Source organism: Gopherus evgoodei, chromosome 8 (genome assembly GCF_007399415.2).
Source record: "Gopherus evgoodei ecotype Sinaloan lineage chromosome 8, rGopEvg1_v1.p, whole genome shotgun sequence".
Taxonomy (NCBI): Eukaryota; Metazoa; Chordata; order Testudines; family Testudinidae; genus Gopherus; species Gopherus evgoodei.
In genome coordinates, this window is record NC_044329.1 from 51,868,682 (window position 1) to 51,886,931 (window position 18,250).

The following is an 18,250-nucleotide window of genomic DNA, read 5'->3' on the forward strand; positions in this document are numbered from 1 at the left end:
AAGCCCCTGAACCCACTCCCCAGCTGGAGCACCAGAGCAGGGCGCCCCCCCGACCCTGCTCCCTGGCAGGAGCTCGTGGACTAGATTTAAAGTTCTGATGGACTGGACACGGCCCGCAGGCCGTAGTTTGCACACCCCTAACATAGGTTTTATGCAAACTTTCCCCACAGGGCTCTGCCAGTGCACCACAATCTTCCCCTATGGCATCTCCTGCTACTTTAGTCCTGGAGTAAGCACAGCTCTGCCAATGTATCTAAATCCTGACCCACAACAAGCTTATTACTCCAGGCTGGGACCCCCGAAAAGTTCTGCCAAGTTCTGAGTCCTCCAGTCATGAGTCCTGAAGCACTGATAGCGAGCGCAGTATTTACCCAGTGAGACGGGAGTGATAGGGCTGACAAGCCCCTTTCTGTTTTCCTCTATCTCACACAATATCTAAGGGTACGTAAAGGTTTGGATCTGGAAGACATGGTACCCTAGGGGAGTCACTTGAGAATCAGTCAATTACATTGTAATAATCAAGGCTTTTACTCTCAGAAATTGACAGCCCAACTAACCTGGTGACCAATCGAGTGACAGAGGACACAGCCACCATCTCCTGGAACAGGGTCCAGGCTCCCATAGACAGATACATGGTGAGCTACACCTCAGCTGATGGGGACACCAGAGAGATAGACGTGGGGAAAGACCAGAGTACCACCACTCTGACGGGTCTGAAGCCAGGCCTGGAGTACATCATCTACATCTGGGCTGAGAAGGGAGGCCACCAGAGCAAAAGGACAAACACCAAAGCTGTAACAGGTAACCAGGGGTGTCAAGGTTCCTTCCCCACTCTGAACTTTAGGGTACAAATGTGGGGACCTGCATGGACACTTCTAAGCTTAATTACTAGCTTAGATCTGGTAACTCTGCCACCATCCAGAAATTTCAGTGTCTGGATCACTTCTTGTCCCCCACCAAAACCTTCCCCTCCCTGGGCAGCCTTGAGAGGCTTCACCAATTCCCTGGTGAACACAGATCCAAATCCCTTGGATCTTAAAACAAGGAGAAATTAACCATCTCCCCTCCTTCCCCCCCACCAATTCTTGGTGAGTCCAGATTCAATCCCCTTGGATCTTAAAACAAAGAAAAATCAATCAGGTTCTTAAAAAGAAAGCTTTTAATTAAAGAATGAAAAGTAAAAAAAATCATCTCTGTAAAATCAGGATAGAAAATACTTTACAAAGTAATCAGATTTATATAGCCCAGAGGAACCCCCTCTAGCCTTAGGTTCAAAGTTACAGCAAGCAGAGGTAATATCCTCTCAGCGAAAAAGGGACAAGTTGAGAAAACAAAAATAAAACTAATCCGCTGTGCCTGGCTGTTACTTACGATTTTGAAACATGAGAGACTGATTCAGAAAGATTTGGAGAGCCTGGATTGACGTCTGGTCCCTCTTAGTCCCAAGAGTGAACACCCCCCAAAACAAAGAGCACAAACAAAGACTTCCCTCCACCAAGATTTGAAAGTATCTTGTCCCCTTATTGGTCCTCTGGTCAGGTGTCAGCTGAGCCTCTTAACCCTTTACAGGTAAAAGAGGCATCAACCCTTAACTATCTGTTTATGACAAGGGGAATTTCTGGAAGGCGATATTACAGCCAGACTGGCTTCACACTGGATTAGCTGTGAATGTGTGCTCCCCCTAGTTTGTTACACACAGTATAAAACATATGACTTTTTGCCACATAGCTATGTGCTTGTAGGCATCTCCAAGCTCTCAGAAACTGGTTCTCCTGTGAGAGGAAATAGATCTGGCAGAAGTGAGATGTAGCATGGGTAAATGCTATGCGCACTTCTCCCTCACACCTCTGCCACTGTACCCCAACTGTCGTCTGTAGGACACCTACTAATTTAGTTCTGTCCCTCCTCCCAAAGGTTCTGCTGTTGGGCCTCATTCCTGACCTGCAGCCCCCTAGCCAAAAATTCCACTCCTGACTTTCCCAGGGAGTTCAGCCATTGCATTTTACTTGCAGCATCACTTGCAATACCACTGCTGGGGCATCTGCCAATGCACCTCAGTTCTGACCTTCAGTTGTCCCAATATTTCAGTCCTAAAATCCCAGTAGCAAGAGTGATGTTTAGCCATTGAGACATGAATACTGAAACCTATGTACATATTATCCTTTACCTGACTAAAGTTCTAAGAGTATGAAAATAAAGTTTAGAGAGCAAAAGAAACAAGCTTCAAGGAGATAGTTTAGAATCTGTTAATAATGTTCTAATAATCCACACTTTTACTCAGACACTGACAGCCCAATTAACCTGGTGACCGACCGAGTGACAGAGGACACAGCCACCATCTCCTGGAACAGAGTCCAGGCTCCCATAGACAGATACATGGTGAGCTACACCTCAGCTGATGGGGACACCAGAGAGATAGCTGTGGGGAAAGACAAGAGCATCACAACTCTAACAGATCTGAAGCCAGGCATGGAGTACATCATCTACATCTGGGCTGAGAAGGGAGGCCAGCAGAGCAAGAGAGCAAACACGAAAGCTGTGACAGGTAATGGGGGACAGGAGTGAAGGGAAGTTAGATGGAGACATCTCTATCCCTTTCTTATCTGGTGTTTCATGATCTCTTTTTGTACCACTCTGTATAAAAGTAACTTTGCCAGTCAAGTATTAGCTACTTGAAATTCTGCAGTGGCCAAACCATCATGAAGATAACTGTATAACTATGAGCTGTTAGCACTGGCACAGAGAGCAGAACTAGATGAGGCAAGAGCTATATGCACCCTGAAAGCTTGCAGTTTCAAGGGTAACTGCACTTTTAACTCACTTCCTCTGTGGTCCTCTCCAGCAATGCCCCTGAAGTCTGAGGTCTCTAGCCTTCACTTCTCTCTGGGCAGGGCACCATGTCCCACTCCTTTCCAACTTGGAGTTTTAGGCTGCAAACCCCTGCTCTTTACTGTGATTATCCTAGGCAGGCCTGACAAATGTCAAGCCCCTGCTCTTCAGTTTCTTTCCAAGGACAACAACCTGGTTTTACCAATGACCGCACAACTCATCCAAAGTAGGCATATTCATTCAAAGACAAAAGCATCACAGAAAAAAGGTAAAACAAAACAGATTCTAAATCCACACTAAATGTAACAGAAATTGCTCATCAGTCCTATAGGGCCCTGGTATCCCTAAGTCCTTCCAACCCTTCAGTGAGGGTTGTGGCTGCCTTAGAACCACAGGTCCTGTCTGATTGCTGAATCCAAAGAAAGACCCTAAGGCTTGGTCTACACTTAAAATTTAGGTTGACATAGCTATGTTGCTCAGGAGTGTGAAAAATCCACACCCCTGAGTACGGTAGCTGTGCTGACCTAAGCCCCAGTGTAGACACAGCTGGGCTAATAGAAGAATATTTCCATTATTTTAGCTGCAATTGCTTGGGAAGGTGATGTTCCCACTGTGATGGAAAAATTCCTGCCATTGGTATAGATTGCACCTATACTATGGGGCTGTGCTGGCATAGCTACAGTGCTGTACCTATTGCCGCCGTAGTCTCTGTAGTGTAGACATGCCCTGAGTCTGTGTAAACTCAGTCTTTTAAATCCCAAGTTCTTCCTTTTTCTCTTGCCTCTCCTTTGGTACTGCCATAAATGAGTATATGCAAACCACCGCAGGAGGGGATACTTCTCTGGAGCTGTTTGCAATCTCAGGGATGGCAGTGATCTCCCCAACTTTTTTAGTTCTTGGAGGAGCTGTGGTAACCCTCCCTCCAGTGGTTTGAGCATTGGCCTTCTAAATCCAGGGTTGTGAGTTCAGTACTTGAGGGGGCCACTTAGGGATCTGGGGCAAAATCAGTACTTGGTCCTGCTAGTGAAGGCAGGGGGCTGGACTCGATGACCTTTTGGGGTCCCTTCCAGTTCTATGAGATAGGTATATCTCCATATATTATATTAATGGAGTTGCATACAATCCCTGGTCCATAATGCTACATAAAACATTCATAAACTTAATACAATGTGGTCCCCAAAGATATTGCATATGGTTGCAATTTCTGTCACAAATGACATCTAACTTATCCTGATACTCTTTGAAATTTGTAGCATTTTACACCCTCTTTGCACCAGTATAAATGACTGCACAGAGAAATGGAGAACCAGGACCCATATATTTTATCAGAGTTACTCAAGTCAGGCTATCCCTGCTATCGTAATGAGAGTAGATGGTACTACCTGCGGCTCATCAAACTCACTGCCTTGTGGGTAGCTAGAGAGGGAGTAAGGCTAAGATAGCAATCCCTGACAGAAAAGCACCCTGCTTTGTGGGTGAATTCAGGCGAATGAAAGTCAATGAGAATAAATTCAGACAGAAAATCTGGAGTGGAGTCCCAAAGATTGACATCTTAATATCTTTCCGGAAACTCCTGCAATCGATCGGGGACCAGATGTATTGATTCTTCCTTTCCTCTTGATTTTACCGGTGATGCCAAGAGAAGGGGGGTCCTCATGCATGGGCAACTCAGGGCCTCCATATCATCTGCCCAGGCTTGCACTGTGGAGAGGTACTCCAGCTTTGCCTCAAGCATCGACACAACAAGGGAGGCAGAATATTCTAAGCTCATCCTCGATTGGCATAGAATTGAGCACCAAGAGCTGTCTCTAACAGTGGGAGAGGTCATTGTATCTCACTGGACAACTCCAACTCACCATAAAACTGGGCAGCCTCCAGACAATAGGGTGTTGTCCCACCACAGTCTGCCTGCTTCAGTGGGTGCTTGGAGCTTAGAGTTTTATAACTTGACAAGTGGACTGAAACTAACACACCAGGCAAATCAAGTAAAAGAAAGAAAACATCCTTAAAGATAGGGTGCTGGAATGTTTGCACTATGACAACCAGATTATTTGAGGACCTTCAATAGATCAGTGATGCACATAAAGTTGCCGTGATGAATGATGAGCTGAAGCAACTCAATGTGGATATCGCATCCCTCCAAGAAACATGACTAGCATCAAGCAGATCTCTCAGGGAAAAAGACTACACATTTTTCTGGCAGGGGAAAAGCGCTGAAGAAACGCCAGAGCACAGAGTGGGATTTGCCATCAAGAACTCACTTCTGCGGATGACTGAGCCACCTACAAATGGATCATAGAGAATTTTGACACTATGCTTGTTCACATCTGAGGACCCAGTCAACCTTGTGTGTATGCCCGAACACTGTCCTTGTCTTCTGACATCAAGGACCAGTACTATGACTAGCAGGATTCCGAAACATGAATACGTGCAAGGATGGGAGCTGATCATGAAGCATGGACCACCAGTTTTGGTCAACATGGAACTGGTAAGATGAATGGAAACGGTCAGAGATGCTAGAATTTTGTTCCTATTACCACCTCTGTGTAACAAACTCATTCTTCCAGACAAAGCTGCATCACAAAGTGTCTTGGAAACATCCCAGACCTGGTCACTGGCACCAATTGGATCTTATCACAAGGCATACCAACCTTAACATCTTCCTCATTATCCACAGTTATCAAAGTGCTGATTGTGACACAGACCACTGTCTGGTGTGCAGCAAGGTCAGGCTTAAATCAAAGAAAATACACAGATCTAAAGTAAAGGGATGTCCTCGTATTAACATCAGTGCCATAGCGGACCAAGAAAAGTCACAGCAGTACAAGAACATACTACAACAAGCCCTGGACTCCAGTGATTGTGCCACAAGTGCTCAGCTAAAGTGGGAGCAACTGAAGAACACAATCTACAATGCAGCTCTGTCAGTCTTTGGGAAGAAGGAAAACAAGACCAATGACTGGTTTGACGCATATTCCAATGAGTTAACACTAGTCATAGAGACCAAGCGCACAGCCCAAAGCAACTACAAGAGAGACCAAAATGAAAAAAGCTTACAAGCATTGAGAGTGGCAAGAACCAAGGTACAACAAACTCCTTGACACTGTGCTAATGACTGTTGGCTGCACTTATGCAAAAGCATCCAAGTAGCAGATGATGCAGGCAACATCAGAAACATGAATGACGAGATCAAGAAAGCCTTGGGTCCAACTTCAAAGAAGACAGCTCCATTGAAATCAACAACAGGGGAAACAATCAACGACTGCACCAAGTAGCTGGATCGCTGGGTAGAACACTACTGTGAGCTTTACTCTTGTGAAAATATTGTTATAGATGCAGCCATCAATGCCATTGAAAACCTGCCTGTTATGAACCAACTCGATGATGAACCAACTGTTGAGGAGCTTAGCCTTGCCATAGATGGTCTCCCCAATGGAAAGGCCCCCAGAAAAGGCTGCAATACCATCAGAGGTCATAAAATACGGAAAACCTATTCTACTGCAACATTTTCATGAGTTGCTCTGCCTGTGCTGGAAAGGAGGTGAAGTACCACAAGAAATGAGAGATGCCAACATCGTCACTTTATAAAAACCAGGATGACAGGAGCAACTGTAACAACTATTGTGGCATTTCCCTTCTTAGTATTATGGGAAAAGCCTTTGCCCAAGTTGTCCTGAATAAATTCCAGACCCTTGCAGACAGAATCTATCCTGAATCACAGTGCGGCTTCAGAGCTGAAAGATCTACTATCAATATGATCTTCTCGCTGAGACAACTACAAGAGAAATGAAGAGAACAAAAAAAGCCCCTTTACATAGCCTTCATCAATCTCCCAAAGGCTTCTGACCTTGTCAGTAGAAGCGGACTATTTGTGCTTCTAGAAAAGATTGGATGTCCCATGATTCGATCCTTCCATGAAAACATGTATGGGATTGTTCAATACAACGGCTCAGTCTCTGAGGCTTTCCAGATTCATAGTGGAGTTAAGCAAGGCCATGTACTTGCCCTAACTCTGTTTGGAATCTTCTTGCTACTGAAAGGTTCCTCAACTGAGGGAATCTACTGGCACACAAGATCTTATGGAAAGCTGTTCAATCTTGCAAGTCTCGGATCTAAAATCAAGAATTGGGAGACCCTTATACAACATCTGCTCTTTGCTGATGACACAACTGTAATAACCTTAGTCCCAGATCTGGACCTTAGCGTCCAAAATATGGGGGTTAGCATGAAAACCTCCAAGCTTGGTTACCAGCTTGGACCTGGTACTTGCTGCCACCACCCAAAAAATTAGAGTGTTTTGGGGCACTCTGGTCCCCCTGAAAAACCTTCCCTGGGGACCCCAAGACCCAAATCCCTTGAGTCTCACAACAAAGGGAAATAATCCTTTTTCCCTTCCCCCCCTCCAGGTGCTCCTGGAGAGATACACAGACACAAGCTCTGTGAAACTACACAGAGTGACTCCCCCTCTCTGTTCCCGGTCCTGGAATCAAAAAGGACTTTCCTATTCCCCCAGAGGGAATGCAAAATCAGGCTAGCCAATTCAACACACACCGATCTCCCCTGATTTCTTCCTCCCACCAATTCCCTGGTGAGTACAGACTCAATTTCCCTGAAGTAAAGAAAAACTCCAACAGGTCTTAAAAGAAAGCTTTATATAAAAAAGAAAGAAAAAATACAAATGGTCTCTCTGTATTAAGATGACACAATACAGGGCAATTGCTTAAAAGAATATTGAATAAACAGCCTTATTCAAAAAGAATACAAATCAAAGCACTCCAGCACTTATATTCATGCAAATACCAAAGAAAAGAAACCATATAACTTACTATCTGATCTCTTTGTCCTTACACTTAGAAACAGAAGATTAGAAAACAGAACTACTTCTCCAAAGCTCAGAGAAAGCAGGCAGCCAGAAAACAAAGACCTCAGACACACAATTCCCTCCACCCAAAGTTGAAAAAATCCGGTTTCCTGATTGGTCCTCTGGTCAGGTGCTTTAGGTGAAAGAGACATTAACCCTTAGCTATCTGTTTATGACAACAACAGTGACAACTCACACAGAAGCTCATCTTCAAAACTTTATGGACAGTTTTTCCAAAGCCTGCCAAGACTTCGGGCTTATCATAAGCTTAAAAAAGATTAACATAATGTGCGAAGGAGTTGAGGAAGTACCCTCCATCAAGATCAAGAACTATGAACTTGAAGTGGTGAACAAATTCACATGCCTGGGGTCCACTATCGTAGTCAACCTTTCACTTGAAACAGAACTCAACATCTGCATTGGAAAAGCTGCCACAACAATGTCTAGACTGAACAGGAGGGTATGGCAAAACAACAAACTGACAGAACACACAAAGATCCGTGTGTATCGTGCGTGTGTTATCAGCACACTTTTGTACGGGAGCGAGACATGGACCTTATACTCTCATCAGGAAAAGAGGCTCAACAGCTTTCATATGCGTTGCCTTCATCAAATCTTTGGAATCTCTTGGACGAACATAGTCACCAACACGGAGGTGCTCAAGTGAGCCAGCATACTCAGCATGCAAACACTCCTCAAACACAGATCCCTCCTTTGGCTTGGGTATGTGTGCAGAATGAATAATGGGTGCATCTTAAAGGACATCCTCTATGACAAACTGGCATCTGGAAAAAGACCTAAAGGACTCCCAATATTGCGTTTCAAGGATGTGTGCAAGCTTGACCTCAAAGAAATGGACATGGATGTGGACAACTGGGAAGGTCATACTCAGGACCGCAGCCTCTGGAAACAAAAACTTAAAAAAGGTCTCTGGAGTTACGAGAGGAAGCCGCTGAGCTTAGCAGAGGAGAAAAGAGCTCGCAGAAGGCAGAGCCCAAAGGGTCAAAAAATCATCTTTAAATGTGAAAAGTCCCGGTCTTATCAATCTCTCCTCATACGGAAGCTGTTCCATAACCCTAATAATTTTTGTTGCCCATTTCTGAACCTTTTCCAATTCCCATATATCTTTTTTGAGATAGGGCAACCACATCTGCACACAGTATTCAAGATGTGGGTGTACCATGGATTTATATAAAAGCAATGTGATATTTTCTGTTTTATTATCTATCTCTTTCTTAATGATACTCAATGTTCTGTTTGTTTTTTGAGTACCACTGCACATTGAGTGGATGTTTTCAGAGAAGTATCCACAATGACTCCAAGATCTCTTTCTTGAGTGGTAACAGCTAATTTAGACCCCATCATTTTATATGTATAGTTGGGATTATGTTTTCCAATGTGCATTACTTTGCATTTATCAACATTGAATTTCATCTGCCTTTTTGTTCCCCAGTCACCCAGTTTTGAGAGATCCTTTTGTAGCTCTTCACAGTCTGCCTGGGACTTAACTATCTTGAGCAATTTTGTATCATCTGCAAATTTTGCCACCTCACTGTTTACCCCTTTTTCCAGATCATTTATGAATATGTTGAATAGTATTGGTCCCAGTACAGACCCCTGGGGGACACTACTATTTACTTCTCATCATTCTGAAAACTGACCATTTATTCCTACTGTGATGTGATGCTCCATATTCTTTATAGAAATATGCTTATAATATAAATATGGCATAACTAAGATATATTTTATGTAAGATAGGTCTTGTAAGGTATCATTGGAAAGGGTATGATTTACTGAATGTGATTATCCAAGTTGTATGCAAGTATCGTGTCTGTATCTAAAGTTAGGAATATTGACTAAGTAACAATTACAACTGTGTGTGTGTGCTGTCAGAGGCCAGAAAGCCTGATTCAGCAAAACAGGGAGTGGGAACCCAGGCTAGTGGAGCAGGAGGGCTCAGTGAAACCCCAGTACATCAGGTGGCATCCTGGATAGGGAGAGGAGGTGTCCAACCCATCACACCTACCCTTTGTTTCCTATCTTTTCAGTTACCAATCTATGAGAGGACCTTCCTTTTTATCCCATGACAGCTTACTTTGCTTCAGAGCCTTTGGTGAGGGACCTTGTCAAAGGCTTTCTGAAAATTTAAGTACATGATATCCACTGGATCCCCCTTGTCCACATGCTTGTTGACCCCCTCAAAGAATTCTAGTAGATTGATGAGAAATGATTTCCCCTTTCAAAGACCATGTTGACTCTTCCCCAACAAATTATTTTCATCTATGTTGTCTGACAATTTTGTTCTTTACTATAGAATCATAGAATATCAGGGTTGGAAGAGGCCTTAGGAGGTCATCTAGTCCAACCCCCTGCTCAAAGCAGGATTAATCTCCAGACAGATTATTGCCCCAGATCCCTAACTGGCCCCCTCAAGGATTGAACTCACAACCCTGGGTTTAGCAGGCCAATGCTCAAACCACTGAGCTATCTGTCCTCCACCCACCCTAGTTTCCACCAGTTTGCCCAGTACTGAAGTCAGGCTTATTGGCCTGTAATTGCTAGGATCACCTCTAGAGCTCTTTTTGAAAATTGGCATCACATTAGCTATCCTCCAGTCATTTGGTACAGAAGCTGATTTAAATGATAGGTTACATACCACAGTTAGTAGTTCTGCAATTTCACATTTGAGTTCCTTCAGAATTCTTGGGTGAATACCATCTAGTCCTGGTGACTTATTACTGTTTAATTTTATCAATTTGTTCCAAAATCTCCTCTAATGACACCTCAATCTGGGACAGTTCCTCAGATTTGTCACTTAAAAAGAATGGCTCAGGTTTGGGAATCTCCGTCACATCCTCAGCCATGAAGACCAATGCAAAGAATTCATTTAGTTTCTCAGCAATGGCTTTATCATCCTTGAGTGCTCCTTTAGCATCTCAATCATCCAGTGGCCCCACTGGTTGTTTAGCAGACTTCCTGCTTCTGATGTACTTAAATTATTTTTTGCTGTTTTTGAGTCTCTGGCTAGCTGTTCTTCAAATTCTTTTTTGGCCTTCCTAATTATATTTTTACACTTCATTTGCCAGAGTTTATGCTCCTTTCTATTTTCCTCACTAGGATTTAACTTCCACTTTTTAAAGGATACCTTTTTGCCTCTCACTGCTTCTTTAACTTTGTTGTTTAGTCACGGTGGCACTTTTTTGGTTTTCTTACTATGTTTTTTAATTTGGGGTATACATTTAAGTTGAGCCTTTATTATGGTGTCTTTAAAAAGTTTCCATGCAGCTGGCAGGGATTTCACTTTTTGCGCTGTACCTTTTAATTTCTGTTTAACTAACCTCCTCATTTTTGTGTAGTCCCCTTTTCTGAAATTAAATGCTACAATGTTGGGCTGCTGTGGTGTTTTCCCCACCACAAGGATGTTAAATGTAATTATATTATGTTCACTATTACCAAGCGGTCCAACTAGATTCACCTCTTGGACCAGATCTTGTGTTCCACTTAGGACTAAATCAAGAATTGCCTTTCCTCTTGTGGGTTCCAAGACTAGCTACTCCAAGAAGCAGTCGTTTAAGGTGTCAAGAAACTTTATCTGTGAATTCTGTCCTCAGCTATACCAAGGGGATAGTAGAAATCCCCCATTATTACTGAGTTTTTTATTTTAATAGCCTATGTAATCTCCCTGAGCATTTCACAGTTACCATCACCATCCTGGTCAGGCGGTCGGTGATATATCCCTACTACTATATTCTTATTATTAGAGCATGGAATTACTCTCCATATCTATGGTACAGTTTGGTTCATTTAAGATCTTTACTTGATTTGATTCTGCACTTTCTTTCACATATAGTACCACTCCCCCACCAGCATGTCCTGTTCTGTCCTCCTGATATATTTTGTATCCTGGTATTACTGTGTCCCATTGATTATCCTCATTCCACCAAGTTTCTGTGATGCCTATTATATCAATATCTTCATTTAATATGAGGCACTCTAGTTCACCCATCTTATTATTTAGAATCCTAGCATTTATATATAAGCACTTTAAAAACTTGTCACTTTTTAGCTGTCTGTTATTACATGATGTAATTGAATGGGACTTTTTTCCATTTGACTGTTTCTCATCCGATCCTTCCTGTATTTTATCATCTTCCATCTTCTTCTCCTTACTAGGACATAGAGAGTCTCCATTAATAGATCCTTCCCTAAGGGATGTCTCTCTCCAAACCACATACTGCACCGCATGTGTCAGCTTTCCCCCAGTGCTGCACTTTTGGTTTAAAAAATTCAAAATGAAAAATCAAAACATTTTTAATTTTTTCCTAAATAAAATTTCGTCAAAATTGATACATTCTCGCAAAACATGTCAGTTTCAACAAAATGGCATTTTTTTCCAATGCCAGAAAATTTTCGACCTGCTCTGCTAATACCTTTAAAATCTTACTCAAGACAACAGCTGTGTATTCCCAATGATTAAAATAATACGCTTGTAGCAGAGACCTTGTATGGAAAGTTTTTAGGCCAAGAGGCAGTTTTTTATTGGTGTCCAAGCTGTAACAGCCCCTTGCAGCTCAGACCCTTAACAGTAGCACTATGGATTGGGAGAGCACAGGTAATGCTGACAGCAGTATCACTGGAATAGGACAGTGGATTCCAATACCTCCCTCTGGTGTCCAAGCTTCCACAGTACTAATCTGAGAGGATTTCTGCTTCCATGCATAATAAAAATGGATTTTTTTCTTAACCTTGGGAGTTCTGTAAACAGTTACTTCAATGAGCTGTTATTCCCATTAATTAAATATATAGTGTTTCATTCACCATTAATAGTTTCTTATGTGCGCTTTGATGTACTAATTCCCTCCTCTCTCACCTGATACGGGATCTTTGTCTGTGTAGATATCTTCTCTCCGTTTCTATTTAATGAAACAAAAACTCTCTAAACATAAGAGAATGAAGGTGTTCCTGCCTCCCAACCCTGTGTTCATGCCACTGTTGCTCCACTCTTTCCATCTGTCAAACTTAGGTACTTATATGGCCCCCATTACTCTAGTATCTGAGTGCTTCACAGTCTTTAATGGGTTTATCTATCCTCACAAGACCCTGTGAGGGAGGGCAGCCCCATTGATGGATGGGAAACCAAGGTACAGAGAGTAAGTGACTTGCCCCAGGTTACACAAGAAGCCTGTTGTGGAGCAGGGAATTGAGCTGAGTATTTCTGCAAGCTTCATGACGCTCTGCCATACGTGTGTGTGTATGTGTGCATATGCACGTGTGCATAGGCTCCTGTGTCAATAATTCTGCCATATGTGAGGGAGTATGTGTGTGTAGGCATAGGGTCCTGTGTCAATAGTTCTGCCTTACGTAAGCAAGTGTGTGTGTGTGTTTGTGCGCGCGTGTGCATAGGCTCCCATGTCAATAGTTAGTGCTGTTTCCTGAATACCAGCACTGCCCTCCTGACACTCTCAGATTGAAGCAGAGGGGACCGAATGGATGAAGGTCTTTGTGAAGTTAATGACAGGTTTCCAAAGAGCCCTGTCCCAGAATGCACCAAGCATTGTGTGAAAACTGGGACAGATTCTTCAGCAGCTGCCTTCGCTTCTGTTATTGAAACATTCTCTCAGGAGCTAGGAGGGGATCATTCTATGGAACAAGCGTCAGAAACCACCCTGGTCATAAAGGATGCCTCATACCCTTTATGCTTGTATGGCCAATATAGAACAATAACAGAGGCTATTTATGATTGCTGTGAAAAGGTATTGGTTAAAAATAAAGCCAGCCTGCTCTCCACACTCAGGAAACCACCACACAGATATTTGAATGTATGGCTTAGTCTTTGCTGTTAGTGGAGGCGGACTGGATCACACAAAATACCAGAGACTAGAACCATAGAGATGTGGGTTATTTTGTACTTGTAAATTGTTAAAGTAAGCAAACATATTAAAATAAAATGTTTCCGGTGCCTGCAAAGAGAGCCGCTTTGCCATGGATGGGTTATGTGGTTATAGATTGTTAATGCAAAACCCCCAGGTTTGGGGAGGAGAACCTCAAGTGTGTTGCAGTGTTTACCTCTGGAGAAAGAGAAGGCCCATCTTAATTCATATGTCTGCACCATGACTATAAGGATCTGTGGGTTTGTGGAGCCCGTTTTCACATCACCCCAGGAGGTGGCTATACAGAGCCACATTCAAGGGGCACTGTGGAGATTAGGCACTGCAGGAAGTACCACCCAAAGTATCCAGAGCAAGAGCACCTTGCGGCCTTCTGATTGGCCCATGTTGACTATTTAATCCTAGAGGATTCCCCAGGAAGTTGTCTGGACAACGATACTGATCTCTGGCCTACTGTGACTCCAGACCTCACCTCGCTTTCTGATCTCCAGTCTCTGACCCCAGCCTGACTTTGAGCCTTACTCTGGTCTCCTGATTCAGTCTTGTAATGATCTCTGAGCTCGGGCCTCCAGCCCCAGCCTGACTCTTGCCACCTGATTCCAGCCTGATAGCTACATCCAGTCTCCGGTCTCTGGCCCTGGGCTGACACTGACCCTGACCCTGACCCTTCCTTATCAATCTTGGCTCTAGTGATTACTTTGATCCCTGCTTGCTGATTCTGCCTTATGGCCATCTTTGACTGGTGGCCGCCCGCCCAGCCATGACAGCTAGGCCAGAGCACCTATGCCCCAATCCCTTACACCAACCCTTAACTCCTCAGTCTTTAGAAGTGAGAAATATGTATTAGCTTTCAGGCTAGTTAGCTCGTTTTTAAGGAAAGGTGGGTGTATTTTGGTGATAATAAACATGTGGGACAGGTAACACTGGCTGAAGATGAGCTTGGTTTTGCCTCCAGGTGCAGGCACATATTGTGTGAGCTTATCCCATGTAGTTCTGCCAGTGAACACAAATTCAGATCATCAGCTGTTCCGGCTCTGGATGCCCTCCCAACTCTGCCAATGCGATCCCGTCTTCACTTGGTATTACCCTATGCTATTTCAGTCCAGGGTGCCACCTCATATTTGACCTACAACACTCCATGCTATTTCCATTTCAGCTCCCGTGCCAGTGCATCTGAAGCCTGATCTGCAGCAGTCTTTACCATCTCAGTTCTGGGCCTCAACACATTGCTAACGTACTTCACACATTCCTCCTTGTTAACCATGAAATATAGTTTCTGTAGTTGCTGAGTCCCAGTTAATAATACGAGAAACTAAAAGCTCTATACCTCCATGCCCTGTGCTGAAGATTCACTCTATGGGTTGCTTCTTCTCAGAGGTACTTGTACAATCAGAGAGTTTGATTCTGTTCTCTGCTTTTTGTTTGAAATAGAAATTGACCCTCCCAAGAACCTCCATGTATCAGATGTGACACAGTCCAGTGGAGTAGTTACCTGGACACCGCCTGCTGCACAGATCAGTGGCTACACTCTGACCTACGAGACTCCAGATGGCACCAGCAAGGTACTGTGAGCTCTTCAATTCCTTCTTGTTACAAACTGCCCCAGTTTAAAGTGCACATGGGATGTTGGGTTTAGCCAATCAGATCCCATTAACAAGAATACATGCACAACCTTTAAGTGGGAAGGTGCCTTGAAAAGTGGAATATTCCATCTTAATTACACTTGTTGGGAGGAGCTGGTGCCCTACTGGGCGGCACATACCACTGTTACTGCTGCTAGGTGTTGTGGGTTGGCAGATCCTTCACACAACAGAAGAGTTCCATCATAACTGGCCTTGATGTTGGGGGCAGGGATGTGTTTTTAACTTAGCTTTTCCAATGTGTTTATACATGTCAGAAGGCACCTTACATGTGAGGTATCTCATTCACGAATGTGCATACAGTCTATTCCCTGTGGATACAGTTGTCTGTAGGGTCTCTGCAAGTTCACTCTTTCCCCCAAATCCTCATTCCAGGGGCAGGGAATCCTCAACCTACCCACTATATGCAGATGGCCCTGTATTTACAGGATACACCTTGCTACCAGCATTCTTCTGACTGTGCCCTGCTCACCTCCAAAAGCATGGAGAGAATGGAAGCAGTATGGCTGGGAATAGATGATGCAGACTATGGGGCTGGGCAGATCTTTAATCTATCTTTTCTTTTTTTGGCAGGAAGTGCAACTGGGTCCTAATGAGCAAAGGTTCATACTGGAAGGCCTGGGACAAGGAGTGAGGTACACAGTCTATGTGGTGGCCTTTAAGGGAGACCGCCGGAGCAGAAAGGCAGCCAACACCTTCTTGACAGGTAGGACTTGGCACTAATAATACTTAGAACATCTCAACTGTAGCATTTTGCAGTTAAGGGTGAGTGGTGATGGTTCCACTTTACAGAGACCCAGAGAGATTAAATGACTTGTCAAAGGTCTTTCAGTAAGTCAGTGAGTTGAGAATAGAACACAGATCTCCTGACTTCCAGTCCAGTGCCCTGGGCCAGGCTGCATGGCAGGTTGGAGATGCAGTGGGGGAAGAGCATGAGGTGACACAGTGGGATGGCTTATATGGAGATTCAGATCTGTCTGGATGGTGTTGCTGCAGAGCCTACCAGTTGAGTATAGTAGATAGACTGATTCTGAAAAGCTGATTGGAGGTAGGAAAGTCGATCACCAACTTTGGATCTGCTTGCATCATCCCAGTAGCATGGGGGCATCTCATATCTTGCAAGCACTGCTTGTGGCATTCAAGAGGTACCCAAATTCACTAACTGGGTACAGGAAACTTGCATCAAAATGGTATCCTGTTAAGGTGCCTTTCATGCCAATGTGATGCAGGAGTTTGTCCTACTGGGGAAGGTCACAAAGGATTGCCCATTGTGGATAAATGGTGCAAGTGGGGAGAGGTTAGTGAGCTCCCTCTACATTGAGAGCCAGTACTTACTACACATCTATGACTTCACGATCTCCAGAAAAATCCCTTTCCCTGAGATCCTCTCAAGGACCAGGCTCCCTCCTGCAGCTTCCAGTGACCCTATTCCTGGGCCAGGTAGACAGCAGGTAAAGCTAATATGCAGCTTAGGTGGAGGGCAGTCTTTACCGGATCATGGCAGGACCCAGGGCATCCAGATTTGTGCTCCAGCTGACAGGTGCCTGTGGGTGTGCATATGGTGCAGGACTCTATATGATCCCATAAGCCTAAGGCTATCATTGTTCTTGTGCCCCTGTTCAAACCACATTCTTTTTAGGAGACACAATTGGGAACGCCTCTCCCGCTTCCTTTTCAGACTTGCTGATGTGAGTTTTTCCCTGTCTTGTTCCCACAGTTGTCTTCCTCTACCCATATCCTGCTGACTGCAGCCAGACCCAGCAAAATGGGAATGCTACCAGTGGCATGTATACTATCTATCTGAATGGTGATGCTGGCACGCCCATGCAGGTGTACTGCGACATGACCACCGATGGAGGCGGATGGATAGTGAGTGGTGCTGGGGTCTTTGCACATCTGTTTACTTTTTAAAAAAATCAAGTGACTCTAACACTGCACTGACGTCCCTGGAGAATGAAATCTTCTGTTTATGGCCAGCACAGGCATGGCATAGGCAGCAACACTGGAAGTATCCCTCCTCTGACTCTGCAGCTCCACATCAGTGTTTCTCAACTCTTGCCTGGGAAGTACCATCTTTAGGAGCAAGGAGATAGTTGCCTGTATGCCTGTTCAGTCCTTGGCCTCTGCTGAGACTGCCAATGAGGATGTCAGTTGTGATGTCATGGCATGCTCTACTCACTGCAGGTGGCGTCTCCTCCTGGCTGTTCTGGGGATTAGCTCTCTTCCAGGTCCAACTCCTCCTTTTGTGGTCTCTCTCTCCATTGTTCTCTCCCTCACTCTGCAGCCCACCTCTTGCTCAGGAGCTGCAGCTTTGTCTTCAGGACTCAGCCGTCTGGCCAGATCATTATGTGGTTTTCCCTTCTGGGGTATGAAGTCTCACTAGGCCTGCTGTGCAGGCACTGCCACTCTGTCAGTGGCAGGTAGGGGAACCCGGGACTACTCACTACTTCAGGTCCCAGTCAAGGGCCCCTGCAACATGTAGCCAAAGTCTGCTCAGTGTTCAACCTTGTTGCTTTCTCTCTGGGATGCTTCCCACTCTGCCTCCAGTAGGCTTTCTTCTCCGCCCTTTTCTCTCCCGGGTACACCCTTCCCTGAAGGCCTGGGTCCCACTCTTTCCCTGGTCTCCCTCCTTCTCTCTCTAATACACAGAAGGTGGATGCAGACTTCCTCACTGCAGCTATTTCTGTTGCCAGCTTCCTGGCTTTGTATTAACCCAGCCCAGCCCCCCACCTGCTCAGCTGAGCTCCATCTTCCAATCAGGAGTTGCTTCTCCAGCCTAATCCCCTCATGTGGCCTATCTCACTATCGGGCCCTTTCTCAGCTTCCTTAACCTTTTTGGAACTGATGTGGGGCAAACACCAATCACAGGTGTGGTGGCTGGGGACTGGGTCAGGTTCACTGAGATACAAAGTATTTCACTGGTTGATCCTTTATTCCAGTCAGGCCAAAGGTGTTAATGACTGAATTTCCTTACCACCTGATAACTGCATGGTGGCTCATGTAAAATGAACAAGCAGTCTTGAGTCCAGTTC

The 18,250-nt window shown here is 44.5% G+C and overlaps 1 protein-coding gene across 1 annotated transcript in view; it reads left to right on the forward strand.

Annotated features, from left to right (window-relative positions):
- The window catches only part of TNN (tenascin N), a 42,451-nt gene that overhangs the window by 18,803 nt on the left and 5,398 nt on the right, over positions 1-18,250 (forward strand). Inside the window, 5 exon segments of the mRNA XM_030573334.1 lie at positions 538-801; positions 2,282-2,545; positions 15,010-15,140; positions 15,792-15,924; positions 16,936-17,087. Of these exon segments, the coding sequence (XP_030429194.1) occupies positions 538-801; positions 2,282-2,545; positions 15,010-15,140; positions 15,792-15,924; positions 16,936-17,087 (944 nt within the window).